The sequence below is a fragment of the Pristis pectinata genome, chromosome 1 (genome assembly GCF_009764475.1).
Source record: "Pristis pectinata isolate sPriPec2 chromosome 1, sPriPec2.1.pri, whole genome shotgun sequence".
Taxonomy (NCBI): Eukaryota; Metazoa; Chordata; class Chondrichthyes; order Rhinopristiformes; family Pristidae; genus Pristis; species Pristis pectinata.
The window spans coordinates 97,778,637-97,797,500 of NC_067405.1; the positions used below are offsets into that span (position 1 = coordinate 97,778,637).

General features: G+C 38.5%; 1 protein-coding gene across 2 annotated transcripts in view; it reads left to right on the forward strand.

Annotated features, from left to right (window-relative positions):
* The window catches only part of LOC127568274 (gephyrin), a 416,570-nt gene that overhangs the window by 226,823 nt on the left and 170,883 nt on the right, over positions 1 to 18,864 (forward strand). For both annotated transcript variants that reach the window (XM_052011838.1, XM_052011847.1), the window contains exon 4: positions 3,135 to 3,226. In XM_052011838.1, the coding sequence (XP_051867798.1) occupies positions 3,135 to 3,226 (92 nt within the window). The remainder of the gene's footprint in view (positions 1 to 3,134; positions 3,227 to 18,864) is intronic.

Genomic DNA, 18,864 nt, shown 5'->3' on the forward strand with positions numbered 1-18,864 from the left:
GAATGACCCAGGTGGGTGGGGTCTTTGATTATACTGACTGCTTCACCAAGGCAGCGAGAGGTATAGACAGAGTCCATGGAGGGGAGGCTGGTTTGAAGAGAGAGTACAGAAGGGAGGAATTTAGGCTTGAATGCATTAGACCAATTTTGGAGAAAGTGGGACTTGTATAAGCCAGTCAAGTAACATATCAGAAGGGATAGGATCAATATCTTTTTGAGGGAGATCTGATGCCATTTGGGGAAGGTTTAAACTAGCTTGGCGGGGTAAGAGAATCTTTCAGTGATTTCAGGTGAAGAAAGGCATAAATGGCTGTGGAACATAATGTTCTAGTAAACAAGCCTGGAAAGAAGTGGCATGAGTTTGGAAAGCAGATGATATAAAGACCAGGGAAAAAGAAACACCAGTTTTTTGGAAGGACTTAATTGTTGATGCATTAATGCAATGAGCCGAGAGAATGAAGGGGATAAATCAAGGCCACAGGTAGACACATAAGAGAGGCTACTACTGAAGCATGGGTTAAAGATAGGCAGAAGTGAAAACTGAACTTTCATAGTTACAGTGTTCACTACTGAGTTGGTAAGGAGAATAAAAAAATTATTCAAATGAGGCTATATTGATTGAACTATAGATCAAAAAGGAACAATCAGACTGTGGGGGTGTACCATAGATGGAGATAGAAGAGCAAATTTGTAGGCAAATTTCTGACAACTTCAGTGGAGGATTTCAGTTACCTGAATACTAACTGGGATATCATCAATGTAAAAGGTGTAGAGGGCACTGAATTTCTAAATGCATTCTGGAGAACTATTTTAGATGCTATCTAAGCAAGTCCAATAAGGGATAGTTTAAGTTATAGATTTAGTTCCAGCAAATATGGAGCTGAACAGGTAGGAGTGCCAGTGGGAAAGTAACGTACTTCAGTAAGTTTAACATGATTATGGAAAAGGAAAACAACAGAATAGAAGTTAAAGTCATAAATTGGCATAAAGCCAATTTACTAGACCGAGAAGTGATGTAGAAAGCTACTTGCAAGTAAATCAGTCTCAGAGCAAAAGTATGCATTCAAGTAGAATGATTTAGGAAGTTCAGGCTAATCATGTTCCCAATGAAAATTGGTGGGATTGCCAATATAAAGCCCCCTGGATGACACAGTACATAGAAAGTAAGGAAAGCCACAAAAGGAAAGCTTAAGTGAGGCACTAGAAACTGAATACAGCAACAAGCTGATAAGATTACTGTAACTATAGGAGTGAAATCATAAAGGAAATCAGGAGAGCAAAGTGAGGGCATGAAGAAATACTGGCAATTAAAATTAAAGAAATTAAGAAATGTTTTTGAAGTGCAGAATGAATGAGAAGGTAACCAAAGAAAGAGTAAAGCCCATGAGAAATGAAAATTAACCCGTGATGGAGTCAGAGGATCTGAGAAAGATTGCTAATGAATGTTTTGTAGCTGTCTTCACAAGGACGGAGATGCTGCTGATGTAATTAAGGAAAACAAGTGCAAAAAGAAGGCCCTTCAGCCAATGATGTTCATGCTGCCATTGATGAAATTAAATCTTCTTGAAATGTGCAAGATTTGAGGAGGTTTGACAGGGTAAACACTGAGAGGATGTTTTCCCTCTTCAGGAAATCCAGAACAAGGGTGCATAGTTTCAGAATAAAAAGTTTACATTTTAGAGAGGAGGAAGAATCTTCTCTTTCAGTAGGCTGTGAACCTATCCCAGAATACTGTGGACACTGAGTCATTGAAGATATTCAAGGCTGAGACAGATTTTTGGACTATGTGGGAATAGGGTTATAGGCAATAGGCTGGAAAGTGGAGTTGAGGCCAAGGTCAGATAAGCCGTTATTTCACTAAATGGCAGAGCAAGTTCGAAAATTTATGGTCTACTCCTGTTTGTTCCTGCTGTTCTTATTCGACGTAAGTCTACAATTTTTCCCAAGTTGGTAAACAATTTACAAAGTGAATAAAGAACAACATTTGAAAAGAGATTAATTGAATTGATGTGGATGGTTTGATCTATTTTCAGATAGAATCATACCAGAGTTCAATATGAGGGCAGGTGCTCAAGTCCATAGATGAGGTTCCAGTGGTCAAGTCAGAGATTTATCACCAACATCTTCCAACTGGAATACAGAAAGGGCTGAAAAACTCTTGATTTAACATTTAATGAACAAAGTAATAAATATTAGGCAGCAGCATCTAAGCAAAATGATGTATAGAAAATTGCTGTTGAATGTTGGGTCAATGTTGACGTCTAGCAGCTTTATTTTTCTTTACCTCATAGCAGTGGTGAAAATGTGCTTTGTTGATGTCATGATTTTCCAAGTCACATAACCACAAGGTCAAAGAGAGTGGGGAAAATCAATTGTCATCTATTCCATTATTGTAGAGTGTCAATAATATTCTCCTCTTTTGGGTATAGGTTTCTCTGTCAGCCTGCCAAGCAATGCTACAATATAGTACACATTCCATATTATTCCTTTTCACATGCTACCATCCAGATCAGGTTTTTTTTGTGAGGTTGCATAAGGGAGCGGAGTGAATGTGGTTCTTGGACAATGCATGTTAGATGAGGTGAAAGTTCGGTTTGAATGTAAAAAGAGTAACGAGTAAATGGCATGATTGGCATTTAATCAAAGAATTGTGATGACATAATGATTAAATCCATAAAGATATCGTGTGATGAACAGAAACAACCTCACAAGTTCACTTTTTAAAATGGCTGTTGAATGCATTTTTTGTTAGTACAATTTTGGCAAACAGAAATTAGTTTCTATACATATCAACTCAAATTCCAGACTGATTCGCATCTCTTCACAACCATTCTCCATCCTATAGTCACAACAGTTGGAAAAAAATTTTATAACTGACAGGAACTTGAAGCCCTGGCTCAATTTAATATAGGACTGTGGGTAATGAGATCTTGATCATGTTTCTCATCAGCTGACAGAAAGAAAGTTTGCTTTCTTGGACTGTTTAAACATGGAATTGCAAAGATTTGACATCCATTCTTGGATTCTAAATAAATCTTTGTGTGTTTGTGTGGATATTTGCTTTATCATAGTTTTATTTTGCTTCCATCCAAAGATACCTTACATTGACATATTATTGTATGTTTTTTTTTCTAGGAACGCTTATAGAATGGTGTGATGATAAGGAATTGAATCTTATTTTAACCACTGGGGGGACTGGGTTTGCCCCAAGAGATGTAACTCCAGAGGTGAGTATCTCCGAATAAGTATGCCAGTAATAATACTGAAGTTGTTGATTATTCTGAGTCTCATTCATAACGTAATGCTTTTAAATCACCTTGTATTTTCTTTCTTATTAATCTTCTAACATGATCACATCATGAACACTGATTTCATAGAAGGAGGTTGTGCCTGGCTAACTTTGTGAAGTTCTTTATGAAAGCAACAACTGGTAGATGAAGAAAATGGTGAGGTTTATGCCAGTTATTAATAGAGTATTTGATAAGATATCACTTAGGAGACCAGTGGTGAAGGTACTAGTGCACGAAATTTAGGTAAAACTGGCAATATGGGTAACAACATGATTACTCTTACTTTATGACATCAATGAAAGCCATTCAGCCCATCGAATGCAGGCCAGCTCTCAGACCATTTCCATCAGTCCAATTCCCCCACTTATTTCCTTGTAATGTACTCTTTCCCACATACTCAACAAACTAACTCCCTCACCCATCCCCCCCCCCCCACCCCTGCACCATGCACACTAGGAGTACTTCACAGCAACCAATTAACATCCCAACCAACATGTCTCTCGGGTATGGGATGAAAGCGGAACAGCATAGAGAAACCCATATGTTCACAAGGAGAATGTGCAAACTCCACACATAAAGCATCCAAGATCAGGATCAAACCCAGATCACTGGAGCTCTGAGGCAGTTCACCAGACAGGAGAGCAAACCTTCAAGAATGAGATTTAAAAAAAAACTTTTTCATTAATGGAAAAGTATGGTGAGCAATGTTTTGTAGGGGTCCACTTTGGTGGGATGTGGGCTGAGTGGGGTTTCTTTATTGACACATACATATAATTATTTTGCATAAATGGCTTTCGTTCAAAACCTTAACTTCCTATTCTTAAGGTATATTCAATGCTATGTAAGATTATTGTATAAGCGTTGTATTGAAAAACACTATGTGGACCCTTGTAACTATAGGATTCCCATCACTGGTCATGCTTTGACCCGCTTCCCTCTGCTTAAAAATTCATCCCCATTAGTTGCATTTAACATAATGCATGATGGTAAGTGTGAGCTGAATTTTAAAGGCAGAATGCATTGAGCTGCTGCTAGTTTTTCACATGTTTAGCACTACCAACCAGGGATTACTTATATTGTTTTTATTGGACAATCTAATAGTTTACAGGAGGAGGAATCTCAAAAACATGACCATTTTCAGTGATGGTGGGACCCAGCATATGAGGCGTGAGAACAAGACTGAAGTATATGTAATCATGTTCAGCCAGACACCAGCCAGGAGCCAATTTGATTCGCTCTGCATGGCTGAGAATATTATGGGACCAGGCCAACATCCCAAATATAGTAGTGATTGTTAGCCGTACCTCTAAACATGCTGTTTCGGTACAGTTACAACATAGGCATCTCTCCAACAAAGTTGAAAATTGCCCCGATATGTCCTTTCCTCAAAAGTGACTATTATTCACCAATAACTTACTTATCAATGCCCAGTTTGGGTTTCACTAGGCCCACTTTGCTGCAGACTTCTTAAGAATCAGGTAGCATACGTGCGACAGAAGTATCAGGCATTGGCCATCTCCATTTATTGTTGACATTAAATGGTGGTGTCATCACCATGTCCCTCACCATCAACTTCCTGCAGGGGTCACAATAGACCAGAAATTCAACTGGACCAGCCAGCTAAATACTGTGACTAGAAGGGCAGGTCAGAGGCTAGGTATCCTGCAGTGTGATTCATTTCTTGACACCAAAAGCCTTCCTGCCATCTACAAGAGACAAGTCAGGATGAAATACTTGCCACTTGCAGCTCCAGCAACACCCAAGAAGTTTGCCACTATCTGGGGCAATGCAGTCATCTTAATTAGCACCCCATCCATCTCCCTGAACATTCATTTCTTTCACTACAATGTCACTGTAACTGCCGTGTATGCCATCTGCAAAATTCACTGCAGTTACTCACCCACATTACTCCATCAGCACCTCCTGAACCCACAAGTACTACCGCCAAGAATGACGGAGTAGATGTACAGAATCGGCACTGCCTGCATGTTCCCCTTCAAGTTGCACACGATTCTGATTTGGAAATATATTGCCAAACACTTATCATCACTAGGTCTAAATCCTGGAACTGCAGCAGTTCAATTAGGGATGGGCAATAAAAACCGGCTTTGCCAAAAAAAAAAGAATAAATAAATAATCATTACTAGAATTTCCATTTTTACCCAGCCATAAATTTCTGTTTTACTTTTGAGTGACATTTTAAATAAAAGCATTCATTTACTACTCTCTTATTTCTGCTACACAATTTTCAAGAGTTGCAGTTTGAATTAGGCCATGACAACCAACTTGCCGTCTTGCAGTCTTTTTCTCTTGTTGACTGATTTTGACTTGCCATTCCTCATCCCCATACCTCCCATACTGCCACTGTCAAAGATAAGGCAATGGTCTGCCACCCATTGAAACTCCTGGTGTCGGTGTGTGTGTGTATAAAAAAAGTACACACACACACTATTGTTCCCATGTGCCCTCCTTCAAGCTTTGCAATTTTTCAATACATTTATTCTCCTGCTTTTTCTGTTTAGTTTTGAGTAACAGTATTTTTAAGTTTTTTCTTTCTTCAGCTTTCAATCCAAGGGCTTTTAGGAGCATGCCTAATAAACTCTATGTTTTCTTTAAAATGCCTAATAAACTCTATGTTTTCTTTAAAATGCCTTTCCTCAACTCTAGGGCTAAAACATGTACACGTTTCATACCACTTCCCCCCATAAAGCCCTTCCCCCAAATCTATGTCCTTTAGCTCCAAATTGAAAGCCAGAATTCAGTTTTCCTTTTATTTTGGCCTGATTTGGTTGCACTGCTTAACTGCATACTCAATTCCATCTGTTCCACTCTACCATTTTTTTTTTATCACAAAAGCTTGAAGTTGAGAGAACACTAACCTGAGTTCAGCAAATGAATTATGATTATCAATTTACAGCACTGGAAGAGAGCACTGATTAATCAGAAGGATGGAGAGGTGGTGGGAAAATTCAATTTAATATCAGAAAAGTAGACAAAGTATTGTTTGAACGTGGAATTGACAAAGCTCATTCTTCTTAAATGGTGGCATACATGATTCGGCAAAAATGTGTTTAGTCACATTATTTTTTTAAAGTTTCAACTTTTGACCAAAATTGTTGACCATTATGATTTTTTTTTAAATTCATTGGAGGATTACAAAATAGCAGTTTGATTCTGCATGTTTGTCCAGAGCTGAGGACTGATGTTTGAGGAAAAAAAAATCTTTCTGAAAATGGGGCAAAAGTAATGGTCCTCTGTGGTCGAGAGTTTTAAAGGGTCTGTTTCCAGATTTGACCGACAAATACAGCTCATTTCCTAGTCTAAATACTATTTTTACAAAAATAAATTTTCACCATTGGATTTGAATTGCATTGATTTCATGCTATCCAGTGGGATGATTCAGAGAAGTCAAAACAATTCTTCATCAATAAATCGTGTATTTATGAAAGAAGGTCTCATGTTGGGTACCCATGCACATTCCCATGACAGTAATAACACATATCTCAATCCCCTTGTTTGAGTGTTTTCCCTATTAGGTTTATTGTAATACACAATGCCAGAGACAATGCATTGTATCATCGGAGGAGAGGTGAGAAAAAAGTAGCAGGAATTTGGTGACTCTTACACTTTTCCTTCTGTCAGGCTCAGTGGAATCGTCAAAAGCTTGACAGGCAGTTTGTAAGTGGGCAGTCGTGGATGAGAAATGTACTTTGAAAGTCAGTTAAGAATTGCTAACAGAATTAACTCTTCTGCTCCCCATAGATGTATTTACAGCTGGTCTTTCTAAACCTTGATTAAATTGGTGACTCACTGATGGCATAATGACAATCATTAACCTAAATTAAACCATAGATTAGATAGTGTTCTGTTGGCAGTGGGATTAGTGATGCAAGAAAAAACTGAAGATGTCTGATTAAATCTCTGTTATCCAAACAGATTTTTGATTAGTATTGATTCAGAGCTCTTCTGCCATCAGGATGTTTTTATTCTTTATATTGATTATTTCATTGTAACCTTCATAAGAAATCTTGCCAGAAAGAGGTGTCATATTCCATAGGATTTTAATGTAATACTAAAAAAGATGGCTTCATCTTTGATAGCAGAGTGAGGGACTTCTTTTCCCCATCACTACACACAAAGTATAACACTGCATGATACACCATAAATCTTCATCTGATAACATTTTTTTCATTTGTATATTTGCATGTGAGTCAGTAACTATTTTAATCACTGAGATAGTTCACGTTCTTAACAAGTGATTAATATTTCAACTCAAACCAGTTAATGTGATTAGTGGCTTGTTAATTCCAGTTCAAGCTCTAATGATTTTTCAATACTTTTGTTATTAATGTTTTTAAATATGATATTTCAACCTGAATCTTATGTACTTGGGCTGGAGGTGGGTGGGAGGAAGGAATCAACCTTGCTTGTTTGCTTTAGTGAAAAAATAGTTCTTTAGCTGTGTTAAATAATGAAAGTATATTTAGTAAACTATAGTTTGTAAACAGAACACTGCAATAAACGTTTGAGTAGAGAATTCTGCTTAACACCAGGTAATTATTAAAATCTGCTTATTTATATGGAAATTGTTTGACTTGTCAGAAAACTGAGCCCTATGTTTCATGAGACTTTACCAATTAGACTTGAGATCTCAGATTTCCATTCACCTTTGGTGAAGATTCTGGTACCTGATAGCCAGTAAACAACACAAGTAAAATCAGGAACTCAGGGTACGAATAAGTTCACAAATCTATGTCCTTCACCTCTCTTAGACATGTTAAGGACATGGGAAGAGAATGGGGAAAATGAATTGAGGTGGAACATCAACCTTATTGAATAACAGAACAGATGCACTACTCCTGCTTCTATTTCTTAATCTTCTTGTCACATTTTAGATGGTTTCAGTACTTGGAGATGTTGCAGAAGAGATCTGCTGGAATTGTAACTGGGTGTGAGATATTTTTTGGACTTAGTGGAGGGATTGGTGAAGCTAGACTTGTTCTTCGGAGAGAGATTTGAGAGAAATATTAAATGATCAAAACCATACAAATTGATAGCACAGGAGACCATTTGGCCCCCTGAGTCCATTCTCATCAAAAATAATGAAGTGTTTTAATGGACTAAATAAGAACAACCATATCCAGAAGTAGGTGAATGAATGACTGGACACAGATTTAAGGTAATTGGCAGAAGAACCAGAAGTAAGATGAGTTAATCATAGTAATTGTTTTTGAAACAAGAAATTATTTAATTGACAACATTCAGAAGCAACTTATGTTGACTCAGACCTAATTGCTTAAAAAAAAGTTGCTTTAAATCTAATAAGTTCATCACACTTGTTGGTGTTATGCATTTTTTGTGATCTCAAAAGATCTCTAGCTCTGTCAACAATAAAGCTTTCTGCTGTATTCATGAAAGGTCTGGAAGTATTTGAATTATTGCTCAGGGACACAACTAATTGTGTTTCTAATGGAAACCAACTGATAGCTGCATGTTCCACTAAGCCAGATATTCATCAAGTGTGCATTTTATGTCTGAAACTCTACAATGCCTTTACAGACAGAATTATTTCTTGCAGTGGCAGATTATTGATTAAATTTCACAGTGACACTCTTAACATGTATATATTGTGCTAGTGGATCAGTTTATTTAACTGAAAATTAAACCATTCAGTCCCATTTCCCCTTCCCAATCTTTCCCCATAACATTGCAAACTATTTTCCATTTAATGCCCGACAAATTCCCTTTTGAAAACTCTGATTTGCTGAATCATAAACCATTTTTTTTTTGAAGCACAAGTGCTTTTTCACAGTCTCCTGTATCTTTTCCTCAATATTCTGATTCTCTGGTCTTCCCTGGTTCTTGAACCATCCGCTGATGGGTACATCTTCTCTCTATTTACTCTGTCTAAACCCTGCAATGATATTGTACACCTCTAAGTGGCCTCTCAACCTTCTTGGCTCCAACAAGAATAACCTCAGCTTCTCCAGTCTAATCTTGAAGCTGTAAACCGCCATCCCCAAAGCCCCCTTGTAAATGTCTTCTATTGCCTGTCTAAGACCTTTTCAGCCTTATAGTTTGATGACAAGAGGTTGACAAGATACTCCAGTTGTGGCTGAACTAGTGCCTTATTAAGTTCCAAACAATCTACTGAAGGAGCTGTGCAGATCGAACCCCCGCTGCACTTCCCCTCTCACCTCTCAGTCCTGGTGCAGGGTTGCAACCCGAAACATTGACAATTCCTTTCCCCCCGCAGATGCTGCTTGACCCACTGAGTTCCTCCGGCAGATTATTTGTTGCTCCAGATTCCAGCATCTGAAGTCTCTTCTGTTTCCTTATTAAGTTTCTTCTCTGTTCCCCTATTTATTAAGCCACATGCTTTCAAAGATTTATGCACATATATACCCTGGTTCTTCTGTTCCTCCACACCTTTTACCACACAGAAGATTCTCTCTCCTCTTTCTGCCAAACTAACTATGTAGTAAATTTAATTTGGCACTTACTTGTCTCCATTCTTCCAGCTGCTTGTGCCCCCTTGAACTCTATTACAATCTTCCTCACTTTAACCACATCATTAAACTCAGCATTGTCCACAAAATTTAAAATTTTATTCTCCATACCCATATCCAAATTTTAAAAAAGCATAATTTTTAGCATTGAGCTATGGACAACCCTACTTTACCATCATCCACTCTGAAACTCAACTGTTAACCGTAACTGTCAGCTTTTTCTCTTTGAGCTTTTAAATCCATGCTTTCACCGCTCCACTTGTTCCGTGGGCTTCAGCCTTTTATGTAGGACCTTGTCAAATGTCTTCTGAAAATTCATTATAGGCACGATCCACTGCATTTATTTCATCAACTTCCTCTCTTGTCTCATCAAAAAAATCAGTTACATTTGACTCACATTATTTGCCTTGAACTTCTCCAAGTACCTGTTATTGATTCTCAGAATATCATTTCTAAAAGGTTGCCCACCATCATGATTGAACTGGCCAACCTGAAATGCTGGGCATGTTCTTGCACCATAACCAACCTTGGAACCTCCAGTGCAAACCTGCTGGAAAAAGTCTAAATTATTCCATCTTTAGTACTTAGAATTTTTTGTTCTGTTTTGTGCCAGACTAGGATCAATTGTAATAATCAAGAAACCAACTCCTGATTGAGATAAGACTACGAAAATGAGGTAAAGGGATTGATCTTTGAATCTTATAGGATTTTGGAAGAGTCTTAGTAATTCCAAATATTTATCAACATCCTTGTTGCACCAATTTTCTAGCACAGTGGGTGACTGATCCTAAATTGATTATTTTATTCAAAAAAGAACAGAATAATTACTTGAAATAATTATCAAGGAGTATGGTGAGGAAGAGTATGAAAATAGATAAACTCCATTAAATAATCCTGAGGTGGGTCTAACTTCATTCACAGACAAGAATTGCTGAATGGCCTTGCAGTTCCTCTGTATTGAAATGTTACAATTTGGTTTCCAACCAAAATTCCCATGAATATCAGTAACATTTACGAAATGGAAGTAAAGGGATGTAAGACTAATTTATATACTTCACCAATGGAAGCTAAGTTATTCTCAAGTTTGATAGCACTCATAGATCTCTTGAATTTCAATGGACGGAACTAATAAACTTCAAATACAAACAGAAAAAGCTGGGAATAGTCCAGCATCGTAAAAGAGTGGAACAACACAGGTCTGGTTGTGTGAGTAGAAAGCGAATCAGCCCAGGTCAAGCTGCATCAGTGGAGAGACGATGCAGGACAGCCTGCATCAATGAAGTGAGAAACAATGCAGGACAGCCTGCATCAGTGAAGCGAGAAACAATGCAGGACAGGCTGCGTCAATGAAAAGTGAAATAATGCAGGACAGGCTGCATCAGAGGAGAGAGAAAGCGAGGTTCTACATTTTATTTTCATCCACAAATGTTAAAACACTTCTGAGCAGAATCTCATTCCTAATTCTGTGGTGTTAGTTAAGGTTTGGATCCTCATTTCACTTAAGTTCTTCTCCATCTATGTGGCAGTTTCTTTAACCCTGGCACTAAATAGCCAACACAGCCCAATATAATCCCGGTTTGATCTATTCTGTTGACTATACTCAATCCAACCATTACTCTTTCCTTTTTTCATTCACCCTCTATCCTTTCTTCCAGCCCAACACACAGGCACACACAACACACACACGCACAACGGTCTCTTTTACCACATTGCCATCCTCTCCATAGTCAATGTTCCAATCCATACAGACAGCATGCAGCTTTTTTATGTTAAAGGCTAAGGCTGCTACATGATTTCATTCTGCGTTTCAATTGCTACCTGACTCACATTCGTATCTTCCTTTTAATGATAACTGATCAAATATAAAGCATGTGATGGCTTCCAAGATCAAGATGTCTTGTTAACTCTTGCCCTCTGTGATACATTGCAATGCCTAAAGCTAGCTATTCAGCTGAGTGGCACTGAATCAAGTTTATAAAGGTGCAGACACTGACTGTAGATGTGGTTGTTTTGAATCACATTGGTCTCCACTGACCCCCACAATACAGCACTTTGAATGCATAACCAGCCTGGCCATCCCTATCAAATTTTATTTCATTAGTGCATTTTAATAAGGTGTTTGGTCACTTGATGTTTATTTTGTTTTAACCTGTTTCTCTGGAATGGTATATATTTCCCAGTTCTTCGTCTACACCAATATGCTAATTTATGTCACATGACATCACAGCATTTTTTTTGCAATCTCCAGCCACTCTTTTAACCCAAACTGCCCTCCCAGCTCCTACTGCTTCTTCCTGTCTCCAAGCCTTACTACTTTCTCTGCACTCATGGCTAAGCACAGCTCAAAAGCCATCTATAAATTTGCTGAAGACACCACTGTCGTTGGTAGAATCTCAGATGGCAACAAGGAGGTGTACAGGAGTGAGATAGATCGGCTGGTTGAGTGGTGCCGCAACAACAACCTTGCACTCAACATCAGCAAGACCAAGGAATTGATTGTGGACTTCAGGAAGGGGAAGTCAGGAGAACACACACCAGTCCTCATTAAGGGGTCAGCGGTGGAAAGGGTGAGCAGCTTCAAGTTCCTGAGAGTCAACATCTTGAAGGATCTATCCTGGGCCCAACACATTGATGCAATCACGAAGAAAGCACGCCAGCAGCTCTACTTTGTTAGGAGTTTGAGGAGATTTGGTATATCACCAAAGACTCTTGCAAATTTCTATAGATGTGTGGTGGAGAGCATTCTGACTGGTTGCATCACAGCCTGGGATTGGAGGTTCCAATGCACAGGATTGCAAGAGGCTGCAGAGAGTTGTAGACTCGGCCAGCTCCATCAAGGGCAGAACTCTCTCCACCATCGAGGACATCTTCAAGAAGAAGTGCCTCAAGAAGGTGGCATCCATCATTAAGATACCCTCACCATCCAGGACATGCCCTCTTCACGTTACTACCATTGGGGAGGAGGTACAGGAGCCTGAAGATGCACACTCAACAATTCAGGAAAAGCTTCTTCCCCTCCGCCGTCAGATTCCTGCACCGTCTAAGGACACTACTTCATTATTCCCTTTTTGCACTATTTATTTATTTTGTAATTTATAGTAATTTTATGCCTTTGCACTGTACTGCTGCTGCAAAACATCAAATTTCACAACATGTAAGTCAGTGATAATGAACCTGATTCTGATTCTGATTCTCCTGCCTCCAGCCCTCTCAAGCCACCTTTTTAGCTGCTGTGTGCCCTCGGTACTGGCCATCTGCTTCTCTCTCCCTTACTGACGAAGGGTCTTGGACCTGAAGTGTTAACTGTTTCTCTTTCCACAGATGTTACCTGACCTGCTGAGTGTTTCCAGCATTTTTTTGTTTTTGTACTCCTTTATGACCCTCTTTCCACTCTCACCATGGCCTGTTGTCTCAGGAACTGCTCATTGTACAACCACTCTCAGCTCACCAATTCCCACTCTCTTTGGGCCATTCCTTTACCTTCACTTTATGCTCTCAGTTGCTTTTTTAAGCAGTGACTTGCTGAAGCTGCTATAATATCCATGAATTGCCACACAATGTTCATGGTACAATTTGAATTCAACCAATGTAGGAAATTGAACTTTAAGTCTTCCCTGGATTAGATTTGTTTCTTGTTAGTCTTTTTAAGTGATGCTTACGGTGGCATGTTGCGGATATATTTACTGTACTTTGCTCTCTGCTAGTTGATGTGTAAGCCAAAATGGTACTTTTTAGTAGAGTAGACAGTCAGAATCTGTTCCCCAGGGTAGAAATGTCAAACACCAGAGGACATGGTTAGAGAAGGTAAGTTTAAAGGCGATGTGAGGGGCAAGTTTTTTTATGCAGAGAGTGGTAAGTACCTGGAATGGGTTACCAGGGGTAGTATTTTGGTGGAGTTTAAGAGGCTTTCAGATTGACACATGAATATGAAAGGGATATGGATGATAAACAGGAGGAGGACATTTAGTAAAAATCAGCATGAAGATCGGCACAACATCATGGGCTGAATGGCCTGTCATGTGCTGCACTGTTCTATGTAATGTTCAAAGATCTCATATGTCTCAGGGCTAGTGAATGCATCTTCCAATCCATTTTCTAACCAAGTATGGCATTAGCCTCACGTACTACACCTCACCTCCAACTACTGGTTATCAATCAGGACTTGTACCGAAAATTCACAGGCTCCACTGCACCCTCTCAAACCTTTCACTGTAGCTGGCCTCAAATCCACCTCTCACACCTTGCACATACTGCCAACTATTTAATTATATCAAACACATCAACCAAACTGTATGAACTAAAGGTCAGGACATCATATGGCACTGAATTCATGTCTTCAGGCATTGAGTTCCATAACTTTCTGCCCCCACTGCCTTTGCAGTAATTATCATGAGGACCTCCTGACTCACTGGAAAAAAAATCAGGCATTTCGCCTACTCTGCACCTCCTCCACCAAAGCTTCCAGAAACCTGTTGAATCATTTCTAAAATTCCCACAGGTCTGAATGAATTCCGGAATGTCCATCAACACCACTGCAGCCACCATACAGACTGGTTTTAATTAGTGCTGGTGAGCTTCAAGTGATGCCAGCCACCCACAAAATTAGGCCCCTATTAAGAATAGGGCAATTGTCTCAGGTTGTAAATAACAGTAATGTGCATGAGTAAGAAGCATCCTGCTTGCTTTGGAAAAAGCTGGTGTTGGTGTCACGAGCTCTGTGCCTGTTTCTGGGCCTATCCAATTTAGCTTTTTTTGCTTTTTGAATAGTAGCATGCTGAACTTGCTACATGATTATTAAGCACAATTTAAATTCAGTTAACAGAAAATTGAGTTCAAAGTCTTGTCTGATTGGTTGTGTACCTGTTGGCCTTTCTGAGTAATAGTTATAACGCCTCAGGAGAGGTTCAGATATACTCATTACCTAAGTTCTGAAGTAACATTTTTAGCTTGTTCCTATTGGGCATGTAAACCATAATACTGTGTTGATTTGATGTGCTAATTAACTAGTCACTGTTATAATATGGCCCTTCTTACTCCTTTATTGACTATTTCCTGATCCTAATCTCCCTTGTTGTTCAATTTCCTTCTCTGTCTTCCATGAATTCCCTGCTGCAATTGATTCCTTTATCTTGATTCTGCATTCTCAAGTGTCATTGTTTTTCATGGATGCTCTGGCTCTTATTCCTCCCTCTCCATTTCATACTGCTCCAAACTGAGCTTATTACTCTCTCTTATCTTAAAGCTAGAACCCCTTCTTAGAATGTCAGAAGTCGATTTCTCACTGATATTCTGCGCATTGTTCTCTGAGTTTCCCATGCTTGGTTCTCTGGGAAAGAGAATCCTAATAGTATCAGTCCATATTTCCCTTGATCATTTTACTGAACGTGCTCTCCTACCTTGGAATCCAGTCTCCTCCCTGACCCAACAAACAATCTGTTGGGGGAACTCAGTAGGTCAAGCAGCATCTGCAGGGGAAAGGAATTGTCTCTTACATCTGCTCCCTGACCCAGCCTGATTGAGTAACCACAGAATGAGAAGCAGCATTTGTTATTTGAATTGAACCAGTGGTTTCAGGCTTCCCAGTGTTCAACTGTAAAAATTCTGGCACATCCATTATTTTAATGTCTTACTGAAAGGCAAGGAATTAAGCAGGTAGGAATGCAACCATTCATTTTGTTCATTTTGGCAGTTCATTTTGGGTGAAGGAGGACGGTGTGTTTAAACATGTTCCGTCCTTTTTGTATATATAAAGAGAGATGTGACAGATGGTGCTGCCCACTCGTGAACATAAGGACTATTAAAAAAGTAGTTGAGTTTTCTGAAACTTAACAGGAATCACAAGGTTGTAAATCTAACAATGAGGATAAGGACTTAGAACCACAAACAGTCTGCTGGAGGAACTTAACAAGTAGAGCAGCATCTGTGAGGAAAAGGAATCGTTGAGATTTCGGGTCGAAAGACTGCATCGAGTTCCAAAACGTCAACAATTGCTCTCCCCCACAGATGCTGCTTGATTCATTGAGTTCATCCAGCAGATTATGCATTGCTCCAAATTCCAGCATCTGCAGTCTCTCATGTCTCCTCTGGATAAGGATTTAGTTGTTTGACAGGGAACTGTCTCTAGGAGACACTGATGAAATGTGTTGTATTTTTTAATTATCCACAAAAGATAAATATTCAAGTTTTTTACAGTACATTTCAATTGTTATTTTCAAAAGAAAGTTAATAAATTTGAGAGATTTGCATCCTTGTGACTAGTTCATCTGAAGTGCAGTTTGAGGGGTTCTCAGAAGATCATTAACGCCTTTGCTTCCTTTGGTCTGCTTTGACATTTTTCTCCCATTTTGTTTTAGCATGGATAATTCACTGCCAGCACTGTGTACATAAGAGCAGCAATATTAAACAATTCTTTACTTTTTAAGATTTTCACCTCGCTTAATTGTCTTTGACACCTTTACTAGGTCTCTGGAATTCACCATGTACAATGTAAATGGGGAAGACAGAGTTGTTACACCACAGGGTGAGATGTTAGCATGTTGCTAAGTATGGTTTGTAATTCTTGCAGACATTCTTTGCAGACATTCTTTGCAGACAATTCTTGTAGATATTGTACAACAGAGGTTGGGTTTGTGTGATACAACATATGAAGATGGTCAAAATCACAACCATAGTCGAAATCTGATTTCTTGAATACAAGACATATTTGCTCTTTCTTAATGAACACCTTTAAATGCTCAAATTTCCACTGTGTATGACCTGCAAACACAGTCAAACTTACTAATTTCGTTCCTCTCAAATGAACTAGACAACCAGCACAGTTACAAAACAAAGAAGAGAGCATCTTGCCCTGTATTTTCAAACAAAGGTTCAGCTTTTACAGGTACAATTTACACATACTTGGAAAAAAGAGTGCAGCTTTTTTAGAAAATTTTAAATATAGCAGAGTTACTTTAAACGCATTAATCACTCCTGTTTTCACTCTCCATTTTGAAAAGGCTCTTATTTTTCATTCCCTCAAGGACATTTCATTTGCTTCCTTTCCAATACGAAGGATATGCTTGAAATTATTAACAAAAGCACAATATTCTACATAATGACGTTTTTGACCATTGAGTTTCATCCCTTTCCTTTAGTTTTTTTTTTGGCTTTGGAGCTAAAATGGGCTTTCATGTTGTAGTTCATTTTAATTTTTAACCTTTTGAAGAATCACAACCTTGCCTGCTGAATGGAGCCTGCAATCTTTTTCTGGATCTCCTCTTGTGGTGCTGGGCGTGTGCATGTTGCAGAATGAAAATCCTTCTGAAATTTACAGATTTGAACCTAAATTTCTAAAGCGTCATGGCAAAGAACTTGTGCCTTGTTGGTGTCCATAGCTTCAAACCACGATACTCGTCCATTTTCTATTTTCACTGTATGTTTTCATTCTGCTTTTATTTCTGAGGATTACGTGATATTTTCACAGCACGGAGACAAGACATTCAACCAAGCTGATCTATGGCAGTGTTAATGCTTTCAATTAACTTCTGTTTTCCTTTCATCCCATGCATAATTCTTTCTTCTCCTTTCTCATTCATGTACTTTGGTTTCTTTCCTTTAAATGTACCTGTTCATTTCAAACATTCCATGTTATAATGAATTTCACAATTGCACCTCCATGAGTAAGAAGGTTCAACTGAATTCCTTATTGGATTTATTAATATTCATTTTGGATTGATAGTCAATGGTTTGGCACCTCTACAATGGAAACAAGTGTTTCTCCTGCAATTCAGTGTGAAAGTGAATTACGAATGGAGAGCAATTCCTCTGCAAAGAAGTATATCTACTCGAAGTTTAATCTCAAGAGTTCCATTTGAAACTGCATATTTATTTTTGAATTTGTGCATTTTGAAAAAGCATTTTACTGTAACCAATTAACTGCCATTACCAACTAATAATTCAGTGTCCCTATTTCTACAGCTATTACTATCTGTATCAAGTGGCCGAAAACTACTTTTCCTCCAGAATTTGTAAACCTTTTTTGTGTGTTCATGAATGAATTGTTTTGACTTCACCAAGATGATGGATGTTGCTGATTTCCTTTTAGGCACACATCGATTACATCCTTGGTTTGTGCAGCATAGTTAGATACAGAATAAATCTCACATCCTTCTATCTGAACCCAGAAATTAGACTTTGTTGCATCCTTATCATGCATATTACACACCAACTATGAATTTCAAAGTTGGGTATTTTGATGTTGTCTGCCTAATTGTGCACCAACTTTTCGAGAAACACTAAAGATTTATGCCAGAGTTTCGTCAGTCTAGGTTTGAACCCAGTGTTTATAATTGAGTCAGCTGTTTCAGTATAAGCTATTATACTAGCCTGATCTTAATGATATACTTCTTTAATATCTTTTGTTTTGCACTAAATCAGAAAATGCTGGAAACACTCAGACATAAGTCTATATGCGCTTTTTGGCTCTGCATGCTTTTTTGCTTGTACATCTTGCTGACACTAGACATCTGCCATGAGTTACATCTTTAGGGAGAACAGACAAATTGATACATCAAGCTTGCACCCTTTGTCAAATGAATTGAGTTTAACAAGAGAAATAAACAGGGAGTTGGGTAGAATATTGGACAATTAAAATATCAACCTGATACCAAATTTTAGATTTTTTAATTTGTTTTGTGGAATAATGTAGTTTTTAATTCCAGATGACCAAGGAAGTGATAGAAGGGGAGGTTTCTGTGATGGTCTTAGCTATGCTGATGGGTTTGTTGATTAGCATTCTTTAGGGCATGCTGTCTTCCCCTTGTTTTGTTCCTTTTTAAAATTTTATCACTGACAACATTTTCCTGCTTTTGGTTTGTCTGCTCTCTCCACAGATGCACCCTGACTTGCTGACTGTTTCCACTTTTTCTGTTTTTTTTTTCAGATCCTCTGCAACTGCAGTATTTTGTCTTTTTCAGATGAGCAATCCTTTCACTTTGTGTGCAAAATAAGGTTCACTAAGCACAAACATAATATTAAATTTCTTGGGGGTAGCAACTGGTGGTGGGGGAGAGTGGCTCTTTACAATCA